The following is a 26049-nucleotide window of genomic DNA, read 5'->3' as shown; positions in this document are numbered from 1 at the left end:
TGACTCTAGCAGCGCAGGCAGAGCTGTTGCAACTCAGCTGGGAGGCGGGTACCTTAACAACAAGCCCAACTAAACCCCTGAGTCCAGCCTCAAGAGGAGAGACTCACACCCTACTCATAGGGGCAGGGCTCCTATGAGGACAAAGACTTTTCCAGACAATGACTGCCACTCCACCACCCTTTGCTTGGAGTTGCAGCTGATGTAAAACCTGAAACCCGTCTGGGCAGATCTCTGAGAGGGGAACACCCCCCTCTTGGCCCAGCCAGGTCTCAGTTATGCATGTCAGGTCAGCCCAGAATTAAATCCTGAACAAGGGGGGCTTTCTTGACAACAGACCTGGCATTAAGCAAGAGCATCACAATACTTTCTGTGAATCAATAAAAAGGATAACATTTTGTATTTTATTATGCTTAGGGGAGAAAAGATAAAAAAGTAGTAACGTATCTGGAAGCCATCTTATTTGTTTTCTGTGCAAAGACAATTGGGTGTGAAGAGATCACTATTTCTAAAAAACTTAGAAACTGGGGGAAGAGAGAGAGAAAGAGGGAGGGGGAGAGAAAGAGAGAAAGGCAGGGAGGAAGAGAGAAAAAGAAAAACATTTTTGCCCCCCCCCCCCCAATCAATGGTGTCCCTCTTTACCAATGTAAAAATATGGTCACTTTACATTAGGAATATAAGAGGCACCGCAATTTTCAGCCTCTTGTATGGAGGAAAAGATTGTGTCTTATACTCTGAAAAATACGGTACATTTTCAATTAGTTTCTTTTGTGACAATTGGTCTGGAAATATCCTTTTAAAGAGAACATTAACTGTCAGTTGTAACCGGTCTACTCCATATTTTTAAACGAAATTTCTTCAGGAAATAATTCAGACAGCTCACTTTTTTGCTACTCACTAAAAAATATTATTAAAAAACCAAGATCCATTTCTTTATTTCATTTTAACTTTTCAAGTCATTCAGTTAAAGGTTTCACTGTTCTAAGACTGATATATCTGCATTTTAAAAGCCCTGCCCACTAAATAACAGGATAGCTGCACCATTGAAGCTCCAGGCCTTTTTTGACTCGTGTAGTATACAGGTCCTCAATGGAAGGCGGGTTGGCAGCAATTGTTTTTTTCTGCAGTTCTGATCATCCTCTGAAGTCTGTGTTGGTCCTCTGAAGTCTGTGCCAACACAGATTTCAGAGGATGATCAGAACTGCAGAACCAAACCAGACAGTTATAGAGGTGCAGATGGCAGACTCAATGATTCCTCTGTAGAACTTTAATCAACTATTAAATTCATTTCTGTTTGGCTTCCAAACCAGCGTAGCCACTGTATCGTCTGACAATTACCCGATTTTTTTCAGGCCAGAAATTGTAGCCCAATACTTTTTTAAGGAAAACTAATTTTTTCCTACTTTCTGGCCATCAAAGTACAACAGGGCTGAATTTAAAATGCATATATGAAGTTCTATATGGAGCTTTCTTTTTTTTATTTAAAGGTTACTTACGTGGCATTTGCTCTGCACTGTAGGCATAGTTTTCCTTTCCACTGTGACTCACAGTTTCCAAATTTCTACCTTTTTCTTTCTTCCCTGAAATCTTCCTATAAAAGAAAAACACCTGACATTGGCAACCAAATCATTTATGATATATGAATGAATAGAAGATACTCTCTTCAGGCTGTGAACTTTGCAGTTTATCAAACAATGCTGATAGTGCGAAACAAGGGTTCTAGAGCAAGGTTGGTTCTCCTTCCCTCCCTCCCTAACCCCCCCCCCTCTGGAATATTCAGCTATGATTGAGGTTTGTACAAAACAAATATTGGTCAATAGCAGACTGCCAGTCATGCCTAGCTTTGTTAAATAAAAGGTAGCAAAACATTTTCCTTTCTGGAAAAGATTTGTTTTATTGAAACCTAAGGAAACAACCAACAAATCTGCTAGAATAGGAAATGTATTTCTTTGTTAGGATGTGTATTTGTAAGAAGTTGGCAAAGGTTTAAGGAAAGGCTTAGCTGATTATGAGTTGTACAACTTTAGGGAAACCATTGTGTTCCTTCCTCTGGAAATCTGGAGTTCACTTTGAAACATTTGTATTTTATTTATTTTATTTTATTTGTTGGATTTCTAAGCTGCTCAACTCCTTCCGGACTCTGGGTTGAAGGCATTTTGAACTTCCACCTAATTTTAATTGTATAACTTTGTGGGAGGTTAATGTGTCCCTCCCTATAGAAATCTGATGGGGACTCAATTCATATTGAGACATTAGTTGGAGTTGTTACTGTGAACTTCCACCTAAAGTCCAATGTTCATATTTGTAAAAGGCAAATGTTACAAATAGAAACATGTGGGAATCTACCATCTGAAAAACTGTGATGTATATTATAACATTTGTATTTTGCCAAAATTATAAATAAAGCACTTAAACGGCTTCCAAATCCAATGCCTACAGCCAATACCCCTTTGATATTGCTTGATTATTGGATCAATAATGGAAAAAGTTTAGTTGCTAAACTTCAGGAGGTTCTGCACCATTTTGACAATTCTGGAATTAATACCCACCAAGTGATAATTTTTAGAGTGAATTGTCTAAAGAATCATTTTTTTCAAATTCAGCTAGCTAAATTTACTGAAGAATTTAGAGCCAACAGAGTCATCAGAGGAGATGACATTGATCATTCTTTGTGAACTTGAATGTCTATCAGTTCAATTTAAAGATCATTTTATGGAAGGGTTCTCTATAATCAGATGGACTAAGAGAGGAGGGGATGTTATGTATGCTAAGTGCAGGTAAGGCTTGCTAAAACTCGTCTAGTTCTGAAAAAGCTTTAAATGAAGTTTTATCAGCAATATATTCATGAAGTTCCTGATGGTCAGAGAGATCAACCAATGGAACTGCCTGCCAGCAGAGGTTGTGAATGCCCCAATTGTCGACATATTCAAGAGGAGATTAGACGGCCATCTGGCTGGGGAGGTGCTTGAGCAGGGCGTTGGACTTGAAGACCTGCAAGGTCCCTTTCAACTCTAATAAATAAATAAAAGTATAGTTGGACTGGAATCTCTGTGTTCCTTAAATTCTTCCATTACTATAATCCAAAAAAACCACAGGTTGATTTGGCTTTTCTCTTTCTCAGCTTTTTATAAAAAATGTATTTTCAAGTATTTATCTCAGTAAAAAAATGAAAAAGAAGTAAACTGTATTATTAACCATAATTCTGGAATAAGCTTTCTTTCTTCCTTGGAGGAAAAATGAAAAAACAAGGTTTCCATGCACATACCTACGCAGGAAATCTTCCAAAAAGATGTGTTAAACATCCAGGATTCTTAATTGTGGTGTCTTAAATAATAACAATGAATATTTCTTTCATTTTTAAAGTTGAAAACCCCAGACTCCAGAGCATTCTAACATATCATTTAGCTTTCATCTCTGCAAGTGATTAAAACTCATTTTGCTAATTTGGAAACAATTTGTTATCAAGCATTGCCTTTCAAGAGATTGTTTTCAAAGTTCTTAGAAAAGCACAGGATGTAACCTAATTTGCTTGGCAGTTGCGCTCAGTGGACCACTTCTACCTGTCTCAGTTTCAGATATCTTTCTGTAACAGACATTCTATACTAAAGCCCATGGAGTATAGAAGCATCAGTGCAGTGAACTACTTTGGTACACAGTGACCTCTTGTGGAATATGTATTGAGTATTAAACATGAAAGCTTTAAAAGGAAAGGCTGGCTACAAAACAGATGTTTTCTGAACCCTTGCATTGAAATTTCCATTTAGAGCATTTCGGAAAATTACAGTATATTCTTTTTCACCATTTTTGAAGGGTGCAAAACCTTGTCTAAACTGTGATTATGCAAGAAAACATAGCTATCACCAAATACTTTATAATCAGCCAAACAGGGAGTAGTTATTCTTCTGTAATCATAAGTTGTATTTACATTTTGGGTTGGGCATGAGAACCACAAGAGGTGTGCCATTTTATGAATTGACCTATTAAACAAGCTACTTGCTTCACGGGGCCATTTTATGTAGTCTCAGTATCTGCATCAGACATCTGAAATTGTCAATGAAGTAGACCCAGAGACAGGGTTAGGTGAGAACGGTTCCTTTATTTCAGCTCAGTAAGGTAAGTGACTTCAGCGGATACCGTCTGCTCTACCTGGCAGAAACCGCTCCTTTTATACATTTGCGGTTCCCGCTAGAGAGAGAGCAGCTGCGTCCGAGCCAATCAGGAGCGACTTCCTGATTCTCGCTCAGACAGCGTTTCCACACGGAACCAAACTATTTACAAGGATACAACAGTCAAATCAGACCCCACAAAATAATAAAGTAAAACAGTTTGGTTCGGAGATTTGGGGATGAAAAAAATTATTGTTGTGCGACCAAGAATCTGTATTTAGTTCAATCAGGGAAGACGAGAAGGTTTGCAATAAAATTGGCCTACAGCATGAGCTGAAATTATCCAAAACCATATAAAACTCCTGTTTTAAATTTATTTATGTTGCTGATATAAACATGGACCTAGATCAAAGATTAGCCATGTTTTCCCCTCTATGTACAATTCTTTACAATTTCTCCTTTTCTCTCTCTGTTTCCCATCTTCTTTGACTGTGATGAACTTTTAAGAACACAAAAGCTTGCTCACTACTGAGTAACTTTTAATTAAACTAATAATACTGCTCTAACATGGATTATGGCATCTATCTTCTAGCCAGTATGATTTTCAATGATATAAGGCAAAATTTAAAACTGGAACTGCTAAGACAATTGTCTCAATTTAATTGGCAACTAGATGAAGGCAACATCTGAGACCAAAGCATGAAAAGGACTGCTGAAGTGAAAAAAAAGGCTCACAGACTCAAAAGATTGAGGCCATCATCGATAAAGGAATTAAAAATGATAATTGTCTTATTACCTCAGCTCACTTTGATAGTTGGATTCTGGAAAAGTAAAAGGACAAATTTTAGAATATAGCAAACAAGTATGGCAACTTACTAGGAAAGAAAAATCTGTTTTCATAATGTTGATCTCTTCAGGATCTAATTAAATGATTTGCAGACACAAGTCTTTCAAGTCTAGAAGTTGGGAGATGTGGTTGTGGACCTATACTTTCATTGAAATGGAAGTGAATTATCATTGTGCAGGAAGCAAGAACTTTCCATTCATAAATCCTGCATCTAGTACCAAAACCAAGTACAGTGATACCTTGTGTTACAAACTTAATTGGTTCTGGGACGAGGTTCTTAAGATGAAAAGTTTGTAAGATGAAACAATATTTCCCATAAGAATCAATGGAAAAGCGATTAATGGGTGCAAACCCAAAATTCACCCCTTTTGCCAGCCAAAGCGCCCGTTTTTGTGCTGCTGGGATTCCCCTGAGGCTCCCCTCCGTGGGAAACCCCACCTCTGGACTTCTGTGTTTTTGCGATGCTGCAGGGGAATCCCAGCATCGCAAAAACAAGCTCACTGGCAACGGAAGTCCGGAGGTGGGGTTTCCCAGAGAAGGGAGCATCAGTGAAATTGCAGCATCGCAAAAATATTGAAGTCCTTGAAACCCCACCTCTGGACCTTTGTTTTTGCAATGCTGGGATTCCCCTGAGACTCCCCTTGCTTGGAAACCCCACCTCCAGACTTCTGTTACAGCATTATAAAAACATGGAACACGGAAGTCCGGAGGTGGAATTTCCCATGGAGGGGAGCCTCAGGGGAATCCCAGCAGCACAAAAATGGGCGCTTTGGCTGGCAATGGAAGTCCGGAGGCGGGGCATCTCAGTGGCGGCGGTGGGTTTGTAAGGTGAAAATAGTTTGTAAGAAGAGGCAAAAAAATCTTAAACCTTGGGTTTGTATCTCAAAAAGTTTGTATGACGAGGCGTTTGTAAGATGAGGTATCACTGTATACGTTTTGTCTATTATTGACAAAAAAAATCTACTCCCTAATATAAATTGCAAATATGAATTGCAATCTGATTCACCTATGCAAAGAGTGCCTGGTTTGGTGGATTCAGGATCCTAATCTTTCTACATCTTCCCATATTGCTGTAATTCAATCATCGCTGTAGATGCCAGACTGTGGTACAAACTGATTTCAAGTCCACTCTTCAACTTTGAGCGCCTAGAATCTTACTCTTCCTTGCTGGCAAGCCATAACGGTGCCTTTTGCAAAATTAAGGAGGCACAAAAACATGAAATCGTGTGAAAGGGCAGATCCCTGAAAACCTCAAATTCAACATTGCAGAAGACCCTCTGTTTGAAATGGATATAATGGCCACATTGTGGGATACCTAATTCTTAAAGATCAGGGTTTTTTTTTCCTTCAGGTGTTGCTGCCAACACAGACTAGAAGAGAGGGTCCCCAAACTGTAGTCCACTACCTGGTTGCATCCTGTTCAAAACGTGGCATGAGTGGTGGGCAGGCAAGCACGCACGCCAAATCTCCACTTGTGTGTGTGTGTGTGTGTGTGATCTCTGTTCATGTGATGGGAGCTTTGTGCTCATGTATTTGCCCACCACCCATGTAAGTGGAGTTTCACATGTCCATCTCTCCCACGGCTCAGTTTTGAATAGGCTGCAGCCCAGTAATAGGCCACAGCCCGGGGGTTGGGGACCCCTGGACTAGAATCTAAACTAGGACTGAAAAGATTTGGTTTCTTTTCTATCTTCAATTAAGGAAGTTTGGTATATCTTAACTCAACCTATATAACAGGGCTGTTACTTTACAGACAAATGGAAAGAAACTTGTATTTTATTCAGATTGCCTTGAACAGTTGAAATAATGGGCTTTATATCAAAAAAACAAAGAAATACCATATCTGAAGTAACTTACTCCAGTTTATTGAAGGTTTGATGTGTAAACAATTACATGCATTTAAGTGTATTATTTTAAAAATGTTAATTATCTTTTTTCCCCCCCTTACAAATTATCTGTAGCCTGATTTTATTTTGCAGAAAAAATAAAAGCAGAGAAACATTTCTTTTCCCCATATAAACAAGCAGGGAATGTTCCTGGCATAAAATTAACAGATTTAGATTTTAAAGTTTAAGAGGCAAAGCCAGTTAAAAAGGCCCACATACCTTTCTTTCTTTTGCAGAAACATATAATAAGGAGAATAATAAGGATCAGAAGGAGTAAAAGAGCAACTGACAACACAACAGCTAAAATTATAGTTCGGGTTCGCCAATCTTCATTATCACATCCTACTAAATAAAAATTAAGCAATGTTAAGCACTACAATTAATTAACATGAACAATTTAAAATGTTCCTAATTATTTTAATGAGCTCTATGAAGTCATTCTTAATTTATCTCAATTTTTAATTAATAATGTTTCTTAGTGGAGATTTTTGGAAATCCCAGATAATTCATCAATTTATTTTCTCTTCCATTACTTTTATTTTTCTTAATTCCAATTATGGTATGATTTATAGTGAACAAATTAATCATTAATTTCTAGTTTTGGGCATCTCAAGAAACTGAACTGCATAATGTAACAAAGGTTAATGAGGCTGCACATGAATGTACTTTGATTTGAGTAAACTGAAATACTTTATCTAAAAAGCTTCATTGAAATCTTTTTATGCTTTTTACAGTGGTATTTTTTTAATCACGAGTAATAGCTTTTTGTTTTAACTTTGAGCTTTTGTCCTTTTTTTAAGGAGCATGCATTTTCATGTCAGATAATTTATCTTTCCCTATTTAAAAAAATCCACTGCATCTATATTGTTTTCTGGGTTTAATTAGTGCATATGATTTTTAGCATTTCATTTGTTTTGCTGGGGCTTGGCAAATCACCCAGAAAAAGTGTTGATAGCAGCCATATCAATTTGATAAATAAATACTGACAGCATGTGAATTTTCTACATTGGAGCTGACATGTCTCCTCTTCAACTTAATTATTAGAAAGACTGTATATTCTCCAGCCTTCAGTATATATGCGTCTTTGGAGCAAAATTGGCCTGTTATTGAAAAATGATGTTCCTCCATAATTGAATGATGTTCCTCCATAATCAGTTAAGTATGTCATTCTTACATCTAATGGCATTTGGTTTTCTTCCATTCTGAGCTGCAAAATCCAGAGTGAATAAAAAAAGTCAGTATGGCAGTTTCACAGTCAAAGCCCTTTTATATATGTATCAAGTGTTGTGGTTAGCTCTGGCCCAGCTCCTGCCCCAAGGACTGTGGATGTGGGGGAGACATCCACATGCTGCAGGGCTGTTTTGCCCCCGGTGGAATCTGCTGATGAAGGCTCCTCTGACCAAGAAGACATGAGTGACAGGGAGGAGGAGAGTGTGGCAGACAGCTCAGAAAGAGATCAATTATCTAGCTCCTCCTTGGATTCAGAACAAGAGTTAATGATACAGCCACGCATGCGGAGAGCGATGCATAGGCAACAACATCGGAGAGATTATTATCAAAGAAAATGAGGCCACCTGTGGTTGGGTGGGGCTGTGGTAATTAGTGAGGCTGCTATAAATAGCAGCCTGTGGGTTTGGCCATTGAGGAAGATTATCTGATCGTTGTGTTTCGTGACTGCTTTACTGACTTTGACCTTTTGTGTGCTGATTTTTCCCCGCTTTGAAACTAAACCAGGGCAAAGTGTGTTTCACTTTGTGAAAGAGGAAGGACTGTGAATTGCCTCACAGCAGCAAGCTAAGTATCACAGAACTGATAAGGGACTTTTACAAATTACCAGTTTGTTTGGAGAACAGTGCTCTTTGCTATACCAAAAGAGGGCTTAGTTTAAGTGAATGTTCATTATAAAGAACATTGTTTTGAATTTTCAAACGTGTGTGTGTCTGAAATTTGTACCTGTGAATTTTTGGGAGGAGTCTACCAGAGAGCCCGACAGAACAATCACGTATGTGGCATGTGCGGAGCTTCAGTTATATTGATTTTCCTCTCTCTCATTAGTGCACACAAACACACACACATACAGAGAGAGTGTTATCATTTCTGATTCTGAGATGTATCATGCAAACTATTTTAAATTGAAGAATATGTATATACAAAACAATGTATTATTCTCCTGTACTATTACTGTACTACTGTAATGATAAATGTTTATTTAGTTTTATCCTAAATATTTAGCAAACATGCCACTCATATGTAGGAGAAAAGTAATAATCTACCTGTTTCTTATGGTTTCTGAAGAATGTATTAGACAGAGCAAACAAACTGAAACAGCTTGATGACTCTGGAAGGAAAGGAGACAAATAACAGAAACCAAATTGCTGCCTTTTCGCCCTGATGTGAAAAAGAAATCCTATATGGGTACCATAAAAGACATTGCTTATGTTAGAGGGTGCTACTATACTGGGACAGAGCATATTAGGGTCACGGCATAGTGTTATTAGAATAGAATAGAATAGAATTTTATTGGCCAAGTGTGATTGGACACACAAGGAATTTGTCTTGGTGCATATGCTCTCAGCGTACATAAAATAAAATATACATTTGTCAAGAATCATGTGGTACGACACTTAATGATTGTCATAGGGGTCAAATAAGCAATGAAGAAGCAATATTAATAAAAATCTTAGGATATGAACAACATGTTAGTCATACAGTCAACATGGGTTATAGGAATGATGAGAAAAACTAGTAGAATAGAAGTGCAGATTTAGTAGAAAGTCTGACAGTGTTGAGGGAATTATTTGTTTAGTAGAGTGATGGCGTTAGGAAAAAAACTGTTCTTGTGTCTAGTTGTCTTGCTGTGCAGTGCTCTGTTATTAGTTGGGCATATTGTTATTAGTTGGCAGATTTGGGTTGTAAGTGCTGTGTTGCTTTTTAAAAATCATTTGTACATAATGTTTCCAAGATGAGAACCTAAAACATTGCTTTAGTTTGGGACTGTTTGGCATTCTTTTGGACAGGAGACTAGTGATCACATGCCAATAAAAGAGCCTTTGTTGCATCTATCTCCAAATACTTTGATTCTTTCTGTAAAAGGAACATGATTGCAGCAATACATATTACAGTGGTACCTCGGTACTCGAACGCTTTGGTTCTCGTACATTTCAGATAACGAACAAAATTTTCGGCAAAAATTTGCTTCGGTATCTGAACAAAAATTCGGATACCGAACAGCCACAGAAAATTTTGTTCATTATCCGAAATGTTACCGCGGGGGTCTGCTGCAATCCCAGCAGCTTCAGGGGGCTGAGGAGCTCTATAAGAGCTCCAAGCTGCAGGAAGGGTGGGGGCGGCCGCAATCCCGGCAGCTTTGGGGGGCTCCTTACCTCATTGCTTCCTCTTATTACCTGTAAGCAGCTGCAAAAACTTTCTCCTTCCCGGCAGCGGCAACGGCGGCGGCTTCCCTTCGAGTAGCAACAGTGCTGGGAACGTCACAGGATGAAGGGAAGCCGCCGGAGCCATCTCAGCAGTTGCCACCGCTTCAGCAGCTTCCCTTCATTACGTGACTTTCCCAGTGCTGTTGCTCCTCGAAGGGAAGCCGCCGCCGTTGCCGCCGCTGGGAAGGAGAAAGTTTTTGCAGCTGCTTACAGGTAATAATACGAAGCATTGAGGAAAGGAGCCCCCCAAAGCTGCCGGGATTGCAGCCGCCCCCACCCTTCCTGCAGCTTGGAGTACCGAATTTATTTATCCCATAGGAAATAAAGAAAATAGATTTAATTGGTTCCCAGCGAGTTAACAGGGGCTGGGAACCAATTAAATCCATTTCCATTATTTCCTATGGGATAAATAAATTCGGTACTCGGCCAAATCGGTTCTCGACCACACTTCTGGAATGAATTGTGGTCGAGTACCGAGGTACCACTGTACTTTAAAAGACAGAAGGTTTTTTTAAAAATTCCAGGATAAAGAAACTTGGTATTTTAACTCCACAATTAAAAGACAAAATGTAAATACAGGTAGTCCGCAATTTACAACCACACACTGAGCCTGAAATTTCTGTTGCTGAGCAAGACAGTTAAGTGGATTTGTCCCGTTTTACAACTTTCCTTGCCACAATTGAATCACCACAGTTGTTAAGTGAATCTGGTTTCCGCATTGATTTTACTTGAAGGTCACAAAAGAATGTCACATGACCGTAGGACACTGCAACCATCATAAATATGAAACAGTTGCCAAGCATCCAAACTTTGATCATGTGACCATAGGGATGTTGCAATGGTCATAAGTATGAAAAAAGGGATCATTAGTCACTTTTTTTCAGTGCCACTGTAATTTCAAACTGTCATAAATTAAAAGTGGAAATTCGAGGACTAACTGTACGGGTGTCGTTGACTAAAACAATGATTGAATGACCACAATTCCCACTGCTAAGTGAGGCTATTGTTAAGTGAGTTGCACCTCATTTTATGATCTTTTTGCCACTGTGCTGTTAAGTGAAGCATGCAGTCATTAAACAAATCTGGCTTTGCTTGTCAGAAGCCAGATGGGAAGTTTATGAAAGGTGACCACATGACTCCACATCAGTGCAACTGTCGTAAATACATGCCAGTTGCCAAATGCCCAAATTTTTATCATGTGACCATGGAAATACTGCAACGGTTATAAATGTAAAAACCGATCCTATGCAGTTGCAACTTTGAATGGTCACTAAACAGTGATGACTCCTACGGGTACGGTCAGATATGCAGAACCGGTAGAAAAATTTTGGTCAGGTACATAGTACCAAATTTTTTTAAAAAATGGATTTTTTTTCTTTTCTTCCCTTCTAGGTTCTGGGTATGTTCTTCCTATCACAGTAAATGAGGTTGAATGCGTATAATTTTAGAAGATCTGTGTGTGCGTGTGTACATACACATACACTTTATATAGTACATAGTGTATATTTTTGTGTGCCTGTGTGTAGTATGTATGTACACATATGGCATATATACATAGAATTAAATAGTATATTCTGGATGTTCAGTAATAGTAAATAGATAGGGAAGGCCAGGCACCCAAACCCTAACCCAAACCCTTGACATGAGTGATATCAAGTTGGCCACCTTTTAGCTTGTCACATGATCAAGCCATTCCACCTGGTCACATGGCCAGCAAGCCACACTAACAAAATAAGCCACGTCCACAGTGTGGTAGTAAGTAAGTAAGTAAGTAAGTAAGTAAGTAAGTAAGTAAGTAAGTAAATAAATAAATAAATAAATAAATAAATAAATAAATAGTTGTAAGTCAATGACTATCTGTAAAACAATCCATTGGATTGATTTTTTACTCTAAATGACCCAATTCTCAACAACTTGTGAAAAGCACTTAAAAAATGTGAGTCTACTAGCCCACCTGGTTTGCTTGCTGAAAAATTTGGCTGCTAGAAATAAGAATTAGAATATGAAGCAATTGATTCAAAATTGGAACATTGGTGTGCTGAGACTGTATTTATTAACTTATATTATGAGAAATGCTGAACTAGAAGAAGTGAAAAGTACTGGGAGAAATTTCAGCAGTTCTTAATATGCTGACAATATCACTTTGAAGGATAGATGGGATGGAATACTTGTGGAATTATCATGCTGAACATGAAAGAGTACAATAGTCCAATTAGATTAAAGCAACTAAGATTGTACCAGCAGGTTACAGCAAATCAATAAAATTAGAGGAGAAGAAGTTGAAGTAGTCTACTACGTTTCATGAGAACATTTCCTCATGACTGAGATAAAAATGAGTTAGTTATACTTCCAGATAGAATAATGGGGAAACCTATTTTTTCATAACTCATTCAAAAAATGCTCTGTAGTCAAAAATAAACATGGAGGCTGCCATTAGCAAGCCCGATAATAATTGAGTTATCTCTTCCTTTATCCTTCTTGCGTGGTTTTATCTCACTAAACCAAACCTCTTATTACTGTATATTACCAAAATGGTAATAGGAGCATCTTCCAAGATTAATCTTTATCAAACTAATCCCCTCCAAATGCTAGATAAAATCATCCACAGTTGTTTCTATGGTAATTGGAGATGATGAGAAATATTGTCTCACAAATTTGGGAGGTAACAGAGTGGAGAAGACAATTCCAGGGTTAATTTCACATCTTACACAGACAAATTGATGCATATCTGAGGAGGCTCATAATCCATGAACCTGAAAGTACTGGGTAAACTAAATTCTATATATTTTATGGATACGTATTAAGAGTGCACTGAAAATTTGAACAAACACGAACTGCACTGATAAGTTATTCACTTACTTGGTGAAGGTTCATACACAGCCACAATCATTGTTGCAGACTGAGATTTAGAGAATCCATCTATGTCAGCTAAACAAGTCACTGTATATTGGCTCATGGGGTCAAAGTTAAAATACTCTCTTCATTGTATAAGCCATTTGATATCTTACTGTAGTTGGAAATATACATGGACTAAACTAATAAATGATTATTTTCTATCTAGGAAATGTGTGAAGGAGGAGATCCTCCAAGGGCTTAACAGACTATTTCAATTGTTTGATTGTTTTTCATTATCAAATTGGTATTTTTGATATCTTTGAACTATTTGGGTAAAAATAATTTTCTTCATTTCTCTTTACATTTTATGGCCTCAAATTTAAATTATTATTTTCAAAAATATTGATGCATTTTAAAGACAAATAATAAAGAAAGAAACATTTTTAAAAGTGAAGTTTAATTTAAATTTAGCATTGGAAAAGGTACCAATAGAAGGACTGGATTGTTTTCTGGTATGTTAAGATAAAGATGCATTTTCCATATTAACATCATTATAATAATTGAATATTGTTATTGTTGTATCCTTGTAAATAGTTGGTTCCGTGTGGAAACGCTGTCTGAGCGAGAATCAGGAAGTCGCTCCTGATTGGCTCAGACGCGGCTGCTCTCGCTCTGGCGGGAACCGCAAATGTATAAAAGAAGCGGTTTCTCCCAGGTAGAGCAGACGGTCTCCGCTGAAGTCACTTATCCTACTGAGCTGAAATAAAGGAACCGTTCTCACCTAACCCTGTCTCTGGGTCTACTTCACTGGCGACGACGGACGGAAGAACCACGCATGCAGAATGAACAACCTACAGATCGGCCGGGCTCCCGAGTTCTTCGACCTGGAGAAATCTTCCTGGGACGCCTACATAGCCAAGTTCGAGATCTTCCTCGAGGCAGCGGGAATAAGGGACGCCGACGCCGAACGAAAGCGGGCCATCTTCTTGAACTACTGCGGTCCAGAAATCTTCGACCTCGCCCAGACACTCACTGACCCGCTGCCAGCCAAATCCGTCGCTTGGGACGTCCTGCAAGCCAAGCTCGCGAGCCATTTCAAGCCAACGAAACCAGCCGTTGTTTTCCGGCACCAATTTTTCAGAATGGCTCAGCTCGAATCGGAATCCATCAATCAATTCACAACGCAACTTCGAACGGTGCTTGCAAAATGCAAGTTTGACAACCCGGAAGCTCGCCTCACCGACGCCTTAATCTTCGGCATGAGAAATGCCACGGTCAGGAACAAACTCCTCACCGAAGACGAGCCGACCCTACAGGCAGTAATAAAGCTGGCTCAAACCGCAGAGGTCGCCGACGCTGCTGCCAAGGAACTGAAGGAGCACGACAAGCGGGAGGTCATCGCCAAGATCGACTCCTCGCTTTCCCGTGCCGAGGCTCCATACAACCTCAGCCCACCAGCTCTCAACGAGGACAGCTGTTTCCTGCTGCAACAGGACCAGCCAAGACATCCCAGGTACCCTCGCCCCGTCGCCCCCTGCGCCGGCTGCCGAGGAAACCATCCGCGCCAACGATGCCCTTTCCGGGACGCCATTTGCCGCCGCTGCAACCGACACAGCCATATCGCCGAAGCCTGCAGAGCAGCTGTGCCTGAAGAAGCCTTCTCCACCCCGCATCCTCACCGTTTCCAGAATCAAACACCTCAACCGCGCGAAAACCGTTCCTTCCGGTTTTCCGGCCGCAAGAACTACCCAACCGCTAACCGTGACTACTCAAGAGGTAACAATCAATTTTCCGTGAATAACACGGCGACAAAAAATGGGGGCAAAATTGTAATTTCCCTGCTTTTGAACAACAAACCATGTTCTATGGAACTTGATACGGGGTCTAAATACACCATTATGCCGTGGGAAAAGCTTAAACTATATATGCCTAACCTCTCCAAATCTGAGCTAGTACAAACCTCGTTGGTAATTAGAGATTTTCAAGGGGGAATAATTCATGTTTTAGGCCAAGTGAATGTACCTATCGTTTTTAAAAATGTTAAATGTACCCTACCAATGATTGTTGTTACAGGGGCTAAACACTCCCTCCTGGGGTTGGCTTGGATGGAACCTTTGGGAATTGAAATTTCTGGTATTTGTACTGTTAACTCTGATAGCATGCCTAACTTTTTACAAGAATTCCCAGAAGTGTTTAGCCCCACCTTGGGATCGTATAAAGGGCCCCCTATCTCGTTTTCTATTGACCCCAAGGTCCTGCCTGTACGGCTCAAACCTCGCAGGGTACCCCTTCCGCTCCTCCCCAAACTAGACCTACAGCTGGATAAGCTCATAAGCCAAGGCATTTTAATTCCTGTAGAGCAGGGGCCATGGGAAACACCCATAGTCACGCCTCTGAAACCTGATGGCTCCTTAAGGGTTTGCGCTGACTATAAATCTACGCTCAACAAAGCCCTCCAACATCACCCTTACCCCATTCCTGTGGTACAACAGCTCCTTCACTCCCTGGGGGAAGGGAAAAGGTTCGCAAAAATCGATTTAGCGCAAGCTTACCAGCAGCTCCCTGTCGATGAACCGACAGCATGCGCACAGACAATTGTAACCCACAGGGGTGCCTTTAAATGTACCAGATTACAGTTTGGAGTAAGCATAGCCCCAGGGATATTCCAAAGCATAATGGAACAGTTGTTATCAGGGATTAAAGGGGCCATTCCCTATTTTGATGACATCTTAATTGCAGGGGAAAACCAAGAGCAGCTCAACAAAAGAATAAGGGAAGTACTTCAGAGACTGCAGGACAAAGGGCTAAGAATCAAACCTGACAAATGTGTGTGGGGAACCAACAGTGTAGAATTCCTAGGTTATAAAATCGATGGGGAAGGTATCCACCCCACTACTGAAAAATTGAGAGCCATTAGAGAAGCCCCAGAACCACAAAATAAGACAGAATTGCAAGCTTTTTTAGGCCTTCTCAACTTTTACTCAGTCTTTTTAAAACAGAAGGCAACAGCAGCAGAGCCTCTACACCGTTTGCTCCAGAAAGAAACCCCTTGGACATGGGGGAGAACTGAACACGAAGCCTTTATACAAGTTAAACAGTTGCTAACTTCTAAAAGTGTGATAGTCCAATATAGTACTTCACTACCCATCAGGCTTACGCTTCCCCATATGGCGTGGGAGGGGTCTTGGCACACGTTTTGCCAAATAATACAGAGGCCCCAATTGCCTTCTTTTCAAGAACAATGACCAATACCGAGAGGAATTACAGCCAACTCGATAAGGAGGCTCTAGCTTTAGTGGCAGGAGTGAAGAAATTCCATAATTACCTCTTTGGCAGGGGTTTTGAATTGGTTACCGACCACAAGCCCTTACTAGGCCTTTTAGCCCCCAACAAACCTACTCCCCCATTTATGTCCCCAAGGTTAATCAGATGGGCTCTTTTCCTCTCAGGATACCAGTACGAGCTCATTCATAAAGGGGGTAAAACCATCAACCACGCAGATGGTCTCAGTAGGTGCCCCATGGCAGATTTAGTAGAGGACCCTGCCACGTCAGCTGATGTCCTAATGATAGAACTTGAAGACAACCCACTAACCACTGCAAGGGAAGTGGCTGCACACACGCAGCAAGACCCAATCCTAAAAAAGGTGGTAAACTGTGTACTTAAGGGGTGGCAGAACGACTCTGTGGAACCTGAATTGTGTGATTTCAAAACCAAAAGACTAGAATTGTCATATGTGAAAGGTTGCCTGTTGTAGGGTGATAGAGTAATCATCCCTGGAGCTCTAAAGACCAAAGTACTCAAAATGTTACATGTGGGCCATCCTGGGATTGTCAGGATGAAGGGCCTAGCTAGGGGGCACTTATGGTGGCCAGGTTTGGACAATGATGTTGAAAACTGGGTAGCCAAATGTGATCCATGCCAAGAGTCACGGCCTAACCCCCCCCCAAAACAACTCCAGCAGAGTGGGAACAACCAGCAGGCCCATGGTCTAGGGTCCATATTGATTTTGCAGGGCCAGTGGGGTCACAATACTTTCTAATAGTAGTTGATGCATTCTCCAAGTGGGTGGAAATCATAGCAATGAACAATATAACTACGAGTGCCACCATTAAGGTTCTGCGCCGTTTGTTTGCCACCCATGGTTGCCCTGATATCTTAGTGTCTGACAATGGGCCCCAATTGACAGCCAGGCAATTTGAATTATTCTTAGATAATTTAGGAATCAGACATGCGCTCATCTCACCTTACTCACCCTGGGCTAATGGTTTGGCAGAACGTTACGTTCGGGTGGCAAAGGAAGCTTTACGCAGATCAGGCCCTGGAGATGTACAACAGAATTTGGACCAGTTTTTGTTAACCCAGCATATTACCCCAAACTCGCACACGCAGATAAGCCCTGCTGAGATACTGATGGGAAGGAAACTGAGGTCCCCCCTGGATAGGTTACACCCAAGGTTTTGTACAAAAAATTCTATGTATGTAAACCCTGAGAGACAAATGTATTTGGGGCAAGATGTTTTTGTAAAGAATTTTGATGGGGGTGTAAATTGGATGAAAGGAAAAATTGTACAACAGACCGCTCCAAAAACATACATTGTTAAGTTAGAGGATGGTCGAATGTGGAAGCGGCACATTGACCATGTACGTAAGCGCATGGGAGAATCATCAGAACAACCCGTTGAAACAGATTCTCCCACTTCAACAGACTATAACGCGCAACCCGATTTAATAGACTGGCAAATGGACTTATCGGTTCAGGAAGGATCCTCCAGCGACGCCGAACCGTCTTCATCCTCCGAGGTCGGTCTTGTGCGGGTCAGATCAACCCAGCAGGCCGGAGCCCAAACCAGGCCCCAGCCGCACCGGGAAAGCGCAAACGAACCGACCTCCACCGTCGGCAGCGAGGACTCAATTGAACTGCGCAGGTCGGAGCGAGCCTCGCGAAGACCCAGCAGATTGGAGGACTTCGTCACGTGGCTTTCGTGATTGATGTATCCTGACTAAGGAGGGAGGGGTGTTGTATCCTTGTAAATAGTTGGTTCCGTGTGGAAACGCTGTCTGAGCGAGAATCAGGAAGTCGCTCCTGATTGGCTCAGACGCGGCTGCTCTTGCTCTGGCGGGAACCGCAAATGTATAAAAGAAGCGGATTCTCCCAGGTAGAGCAGACGGTCTCCGCTGAAGTCACTTATCCTACTGAGCTGAAATAAAGGAACCGTTCTCACCTAACCCTGTCTCTGGGTCTACTTCAGTTATCACAAAAATGCATTCTTCCAGCCCATAGAACTAAATAAGAATTTTAAGGCACTTTTAAATAATTACCTATTAAATTTATTAAGTTTTATTAAGACAAGATAAAAGCACATTTTCTTTGGAGGGAATAAATGAGGCATTCCTCTCTGAAATGCATTTTCAATCTCTATTGATGGACAACTTGAAATCCAAAATGGATTTTTAGGGTCTCTTAGGAGCTAGCCATATACTGTATATTCTCTATAGGTAGCTAGTGACATGACCATAACTGAACCTTACTATTATGGTTGTAAATCAAAGTAATGGTTATAAAATGAGTCATCATGAGACCAATCTGATTTTATCACCTTTTTTGCAGTGGTCATGATATGAATGAGGAAGTTTAAAGCAAAGCAAACAGAGCAGTTATAAAGCAAACTGCCCCAGGAGCTGCTGATACAGTTCTACAGAGGAATTGTTGAGTCTGTCATCTGCACCTCTATAACTGTCTGGTTCGGTTCTGCAACCCAACAAGACAGACACAGACTTCAGAGGATAATCAGAACTGCAGAAAAACCAGTTACTGCCAACCTGCCTACCACTGAGGACTGGTACATTGCACAAGTCAAAAAGAGTGAAAATACTTACTGACCCCCTCACATCCTGGACATAAATTGTTTCAACTTCTACCCTCAAAACGACAGCTATAGAGCACTGCACACCAAGACAACTAGACACAAACTATTTACTAAGGCTGCATTACTATTACTATTAGTCTTCTCACTCATTTCCTCTCATTTATGATTGTATGACTGTTACTTGTTGCTTGTATTCTAAGATTTTTATTAATATTGATTGTTTCTTCATTGCTTATTTGACCCCATGACAATCATTAAATGTTGTACCACATGTTTCTTGACAAATCTATATTTTCTTTTACGTACACTGAGAGAATACGCACCTATGACAAATTCCTTGTGTGTCCAATCACACTTGGCCAATAAAGAATTCTATTCTATTCTGTTCTGTTCTATTTTAAATCCATTGTTTGGTATCGCCTGGTATTTGCCAGAAACTGGAAGAGAATGCCAATTTCTGGCAAAAGTATAAACACAGCCATGTGATTTCATAACTTCAATACCAGGTTGTAAAGTAGCTTTTTTGAGTGGGAGGGGTCCTTCATAACCCAAAAGAGTTGGTAAGTGACCAGTCATAATTTAAGTTCTACCTATGTTTCTTTTCCACACTGCTTCTTCATTCCCAGTAGCATATCAGTGTTGTTTTGCCCTAATACAGTTTTGAACAGCAAATAACGCACAGTATATATACAAACTAAAAAGAGAAAATAAGTTACAGATATATGCTTCCATCCACAATCCCTCCATAATAATGTCTCAGTTTTCCGAAACTTTATAGCCTTTTGTTCGCATAGATATAAAATTCTGTGAAAGGAATTTTATATCCGTGCAAGTCAGTGTAATTCACTGAAGTTTCTGCTATCTCACAAAAATGTTGCAGTTAAAGATCCCGCAAAATCTTCTTCTGATTTTACAGAAGAAAATACCGAAAAAATAGGGGGGAAATCCAATTTAAAACAATTAGTGAACAATTTTTGCAGTAAGCCTAATTTAAAACAACAACAAACTAAATGAATAAAGATAGAAAAGCATACTTACTTTGTACAAAAAGAAATGCATATCTATTGTCATTATTTTTCTGGAGGCTACATTTGATTTGTCCAGAATCTGTCAACTGAACATTATGGATCATGAGTTCTGAAGTAAACCTGCTACCACTTATGTTAGAACCTTTCTGAGTATATCGCTCATCTGTTACAATAGTTTCTCCAGAACTCAAAACGGATACCTTAGGATTTCCATTGAAAAGCCATATCAAAATTTTCCACCCATCTGTTACTGTGCAGCTAAATTGAGCCATTGAACCTACATCAACAGTTACATTTTGAGGGCCTTCTACGATGGCATAGCCAAAGCCAGAATCTGTAAAGCAAACAAACAAGAATTAAAACTATATCAACACAATAACAGTAAAAGTATTTATGTATGTATGTATGTATGTATGTATGTATGTATGTATGTATGTATCTATCTATCTATCTATCTATCTATCTATCTATCTATCTATCTATCTATCTATCTATCTATCTATCTATCTATTTATTGGATTTGTATGCTGCCCCTCTCCGTAGACTCGGGGCGGCCAACAACAACAATAAAAACAGTGTTGTATCCTGTAATGGCTACCTTGTATCTCTGTAAATAGTTTGTTCCTTGTTAAAGCGCTGTCTGAGCTAGAATCAGGAAGTCGCTCCTGATTGGCTCAGACGCGGCTGCTCTTTGCTTTGGCGGAAACCGCAAATGTATAAAAGGAGCGGTTTCTCCCAGGTAGAGCAGACGGTACTAGCTGAAAGTCACTTACCTTTTCTGAGCTGAAATAAAGGTACCGTTCTCACCTAACCCTGTCTCTGGGTCTATTTCACTGGCGACAACGGATGAAAGAAACCACGCGTGCAACATAAACAACCTCCAAATCGGCCGGGCTCCTGAGTTCTTCGATCCCGAGAAGACTTCCTGGGACGACTACTTAGCCAACTTCGAGATCTTCCTCGAGGCAGCAGGAATACGGGACGCCGACGCCGATCGGAGACGGGCCATCTTCCTAAACTACTGCGGTCCAGAAATCCGCGCCCTCGCCCAGACTCTCACCGACCCGCTGCCAGCAAGATCCGTCGCTTGGGACGTCCTGCAAGCCAAGCTCGCGAGCCATTTCAAGCCAACAAAACCAGCCATGGTTTTCCGGCACCAGTTCTCCAGAATGGCTCAGCGCGAAGCGGAATCAATCAACCAATTTGCAACGCGACTTCGAACGGTACTTGCGAAATGCAAGTTTGACAACCCGGAAGCTCGCCTCACCGATGCCTTAGTTTTCGGCATGAGAAACGCCTTGGTCAGGAACAAACTCCTCACCAAAGACGAACCGACCCTACAAACAGTGATTAAGCTAGCACAAACCGCAGAGGTCGCCGACGCCGCTGCGAAAGAGCTGAAGGAACACGAAAGACAAGAAGTCATCGGAAAGATAGACTCCACGTTTTCCCGCGCCGAGTACCCAGACGACCTCAGCCCACCAGCTCGCAACGAGGACAGCTGTTTCCTGCTGCAAGACCAGCCGAGACAACACAGATTTCCTCACCCCGCCGCCCCCTACGCCGGCTGCCGAGGAAACCATCAGCGCCAACGATGCCCCTTCCGGGACGCCATATGCCGCCGCTGCAACCGACGCGGCCACATCGCCGAAGCCTGCAGAGCAGCTGCACTGGAGGAAACCTTCTCCACTCCGCGCCATCAACGACCGCAGGATCAAACACCTCAACCACGAGAAAACCGACCTTTCCGTTTTTCGGGCCGAAAGAACTATTCAGCCGCTAACCGCGACTACTCAAGAGGTAACACTAAATTTTCCGTGAATAACACGGCAACAAAAAATAGGGGCAAGATTGTAATTTCATTACTACTAAACAACAAGCCATGTTCTATGGAGCTTGACACGGGGTCTAAATACACCATTATGCCATGGGAAAAGCTTAAATTGTACATGCCTAGCCTATCTAAATCTGAGCTATTGCAAACCTCATTGGTAATTAGAGATTTTCAAGGGGGAATAATCTCTGTTCTGGGCAAAGTGAATGTACCTATCGTGTTTAAGAATGTTAAATGTACCCTGCCTATGATTGTTGTTACAGGGGCTAAGCACTCTCTCCTGGGGTTGGCTTGGATGGAACCTTTGGGAATTGAAATTTCTGGTATTTGTACTGTTAACTCTGATAGCATGCCTAAATTTTTTACAGGAGTTCCCTGAAGTGTTTAGCCCCACCTTGGGATCGTATAAAGGGCCCCCTATCTCGTTTTCTATTGACCTCAAGGTCCCGCCTGTCCGGCTCAAACCTCGCAGGGTACCCCTTCCGCTCCTCCCCAAACTTGACCTGAAGCTGGATAAGCTCATAAGCCAAGGCATTTTAGTTCCTGTGGAGCAGGGACCATGGGAAACACCCATAGTCACGCCTCTAAAACCAGATGGCTCCTTAAGGGTTTGCGCTGACTATAAATCTACGCTAAATAAAGCCCTCCAACATCACCCTTACCCCATTCCGGTGGTACAACAACTCCTGCACTCCCTGGGGGAAGGGAAAAGGTTTGCAAAGATCGATCTCGCGCAAGCTTATCAACAGTTACCTGTCGATGAATCGACAGCAAACGCGCAAACAATTGTGACCCACAGAAGTGCCTTTAAATGTACCAGATTACAGTTTGGAGTAAGCATAGCCCCAGGGATATTTCAAAGCATAATGGAACGTTTGTTATCGGGGATAAAGGGGGCCATTCCCTATTTTGATGACATCTTAATTGCAGGGGAAAACCAAGAACAGCTCAACAAAAGAATAAGGGAAGTACTTCAGAGACTTCAGGACAAAGGGTTAAGAATTAAGCCTGATAAATGCGTCTGGGGAACCAACAGTGTAGAATTCCTAGGTTATAAAATCGATAAGGAAGGTATCCACCCCACGACTGAGAAACTGAGAGCCATTAGAGAAGCCCCAGAGCCACAAAATAAGACGGAATTGCAAGCTTTTTTAGGCCTTCTTAACTTTTACTCCGTCTTTTTAAAACAGAAGGCAACAGCAGCAGAGCCTCTACACCGCTTACTCCAGAAAGAAACCCCTTGGACATGGGGGAGAACTGAACACGAAGCCTTTGTACAAATAAAACAATTATTAACTTCTAAAAGTGTGGTAGTCCAGTATAGTACTTCGCTACCCATCAGGCTGACGTGTGACGCTTCCCCTTACGGCATGGGAGGAGTCTTGGCTCACGTTTTGCCAAATAATACAGAGGCCCCAATTGCTTTCTTTTCCAGAACGATGACCAATACTGAAAGAAATTATAGCCAACTAGATAAGGAGACTCTAGCTTTAGTGGCAGGGGTGAAGAAGTTTCATAATTACCTTTTTGGGAGAAGTTTTGAATTGGTTACCGACCACAAGCCCTTACTAGGTCTCTTAGCCCCCAACAAGCCTACTCCTCCATTTATGTCCCCAAGACTAATCAGATGGGCCCTTTTCCTCTCAGGATACCAGTACGAGCTCATCCATAAAGGGGGTAAAACCATCAACCACGCAGATGGTCTCAGTAGGTGCCCCATGGCAGAGTTAGTGGAGGACCCTGCCCCGTCTGCTGATGTCTTAATGATAGAACTCGAGGACAACCCACTAACTACTGCAAAGGAGGTGGCTGCACACACGCAGCAAGATCCAATCCTAAAACAGGTGGTAAACTGTGTACTTAAGGGATTGCAAAATGACTCTGTGAAACCTGAATTGTGTGACTTCAAAACCAAAAGACTAGAATTGTCATATGTAAAAGGTTGTCTGCTGTGGGGGGATAGAGTGATCATTCCTAAAAGCCTAAGGGTAAAAGTACTCGAAATGTTACATGTGGGCCATCCTGGGATTGTCAGGATGAAGGGCCTAGCTAGAGGGCACTTATGGTGGCCAGGTTTGGATGCTGATATTGAAAACTGGGTAGCCAAATGTGATCCATGCCAAGAACCACGGCCTAACCCCCCCAAAACAACTCCAGCAGAGTGGGAGCAACCTGCGGGGCCATGGTCCAGGGTCCATATTGATTTTGCAGGGCCAGTGGGGTCACAATACTTCTTAATAGTAGTTGATGCATTTTCCAAATGGGTGGAAATCATAGCAATGAACAACATAACCACAAGTGCCACCATCAAGGTGCTGCGCAGGCTGTTTGCTACCCATTTGCCCTGATATCCTAGTGTCTGACAATGGGCCACAATTAACGGCCAGGCAGTTTGAATTGTTCTTAGATAATCTTGGAGTCAGACACGCACTCATCTCGCCTTACTCGCCCTGGGCTAATGGTTTGGGAGAACGCTACGTTCGCGTGGCAAAGGAAGCATTGCGCAGGTCAGGCCCTGGTGATGTACAACAAAATTTGGACCAGTTTTTGCTAACCCAGCACATTACCCCAAACACCCACACGCACGTAAGCCCTGCTGAGTTACTAATGGGAAGGAAACTAAGGTCCCCACTAGATAGGTTACACCCAAGGTTTTGTACAAATAACCCAATGTATGTAAACCCTGAAAGACAAATGTATTTGGGTCAAAATGTGTTTGTGAAAATTTTTGATGGAGGTGTAAACTGGATGAAGGGAATTATTGTTAAACAAACTGCTCCTAAAACATATATTGTAAAACTGGAGGATGGTCGAATGTGGAAGCGGCACATTGACCACGTACGAAAACGCATGGAAAACTCCCTGGAGCAAACCGCTGACACAGACTCTCCCATTTCAACAGACTTTAACACGCAACCCGATTTTATAGACATTCAAAGGGACTTATCGGGTCAGAGAGAATCCTCCAGCGACGCCTCTCCATCCTCCTCCTCCGAAGTCAGCGTTGTGTCTGCCAGGCCGAATCAGCAGGCCGGAGCCCAAAACAGGCCCCAGCCGCGCCGGGGGAGCAACAGCGAGCCGACCTCCACCGTCGGTAGCGAGGACACAACTGAACTGCGCAGGTCGGAGCGAGCCTCGCGGAGACCCAGTAGATTGGAGGACTTCGTCACATGGCTTTCGTGATGGATGTATCCAAACTAAGGAGGGAGGGGTGTTGTATCCTGTAATGGCTACCTTGTATCTCTGTAAATAGTTTGTTCCTTGTTAAAGCGCTGTCTGAGCTAGAATCAGGAAGTCGCTCCTGATTGGCTCAGACGCGGCTGCTCTTTGCTTTGGCGGGAACCGCAAATGTATAAAAGGAGCGGTTTCTCCCAGGTAGAGCAGACGGTACTAGCTGAAAGTCACTTACCTTTTCTGAGCTGAAATAAAGGTACCGTTCTCACCTAATCCTGTCTCTGGGTCTATTTCAAACAGCATGTAAATCCAATACTACAACAACTAAAAACCCCTTATTTTAAAACCAATCATACCTACAAGCAAACATACCATGCATAAATTGTAAAGGCCTAGGGGGAAAGATTATCTCAGTCCCCCCATGCCTGATGGCAGAGGTGGATTTTAAGGAGCTTACGAAAGGCGAGGAGGGTGGGGGCAATTCTAATCTCCAGGGGGAGTTGGTTCCAGAGGGCCGGGGCCGCCACAGAGAAGGCTCTTCCCCTGGGCCCCGCCAAACGTTTAGTTGACGGGACCCGGAGAAGGCCCACTCTGTGGGACCTAACTGGTCGCTGGGATTCATGCAGCAGAAGGCAGTCCCTGAGATTTTCTGCTTACATTGCTAAAACTTGAACAAGACAGGTAGGACTTGAAAACAGTTACAGGATCAAGTTATAAAATCTAAAGCATGTGTGAAAACTTAAGAATACGGGCGGTTACACTTCTATTTGAACAAAGAAAATGGAAGAGACATTGACTTGGAAATATAGTGATAATATACAGTGAAGACAGATGATATACATGAAATGTGAAATATTTTCCTGTCCATGTTAGTAATAAAAACAAGCAATCATTTCACATTACCAATTTGACACGTGCTTCCGGATAATAAAAATCTGGTGGCAGTATGATTAACTAAGGCTGAACATTTACAGGGCAAAGTACATATCACATGGAAATGTGTCCCACAGTAAACTGTTCCCAAATCACTCTTCTCCC

The 26049-nt window shown here is 41.7% G+C and overlaps 1 protein-coding gene across 5 annotated transcripts in view; it reads right to left on the bottom strand.

Moving 5' to 3' along the window:
• IGSF5 (immunoglobulin superfamily member 5) overlaps positions 1–26049 on the bottom strand; it is a 44288-nt gene that overhangs the window by 5232 nt on the left and 13007 nt on the right. For 2 of the 5 annotated variants that reach the window (XM_070750469.1, XM_070750470.1), the window contains exons 3-7: positions 20014–20337; positions 8011–8043; positions 7056–7181; positions 4900–4924; positions 1494–1588 (exon numbers count right to left, since the gene is read on the bottom strand). In XM_070750469.1, coding sequence (XP_070606570.1) covers positions 1494–1588; positions 4900–4924; positions 7056–7181; positions 8011–8043; positions 20014–20337 — 603 coding nt within the window. The remainder of the gene's footprint in view (positions 1–1493; positions 1589–4899; positions 4925–7055; positions 7182–8010; positions 8044–20013; positions 20338–26049) is intronic. The other 3 variants (XM_070750472.1, XM_070750471.1, XM_070750473.1) reach the window with 2 other exon arrangements.

This window comes from Erythrolamprus reginae, chromosome 4 (assembly GCF_031021105.1).
Source record: "Erythrolamprus reginae isolate rEryReg1 chromosome 4, rEryReg1.hap1, whole genome shotgun sequence".
NCBI classification, from domain to species: Eukaryota; Metazoa; Chordata; class Lepidosauria; order Squamata; family Dipsadidae; genus Erythrolamprus; species Erythrolamprus reginae.
The sequence above is the reverse complement of the archived record's forward strand: the minus strand, read 5'-3'. Positions and strand labels throughout refer to the sequence as shown.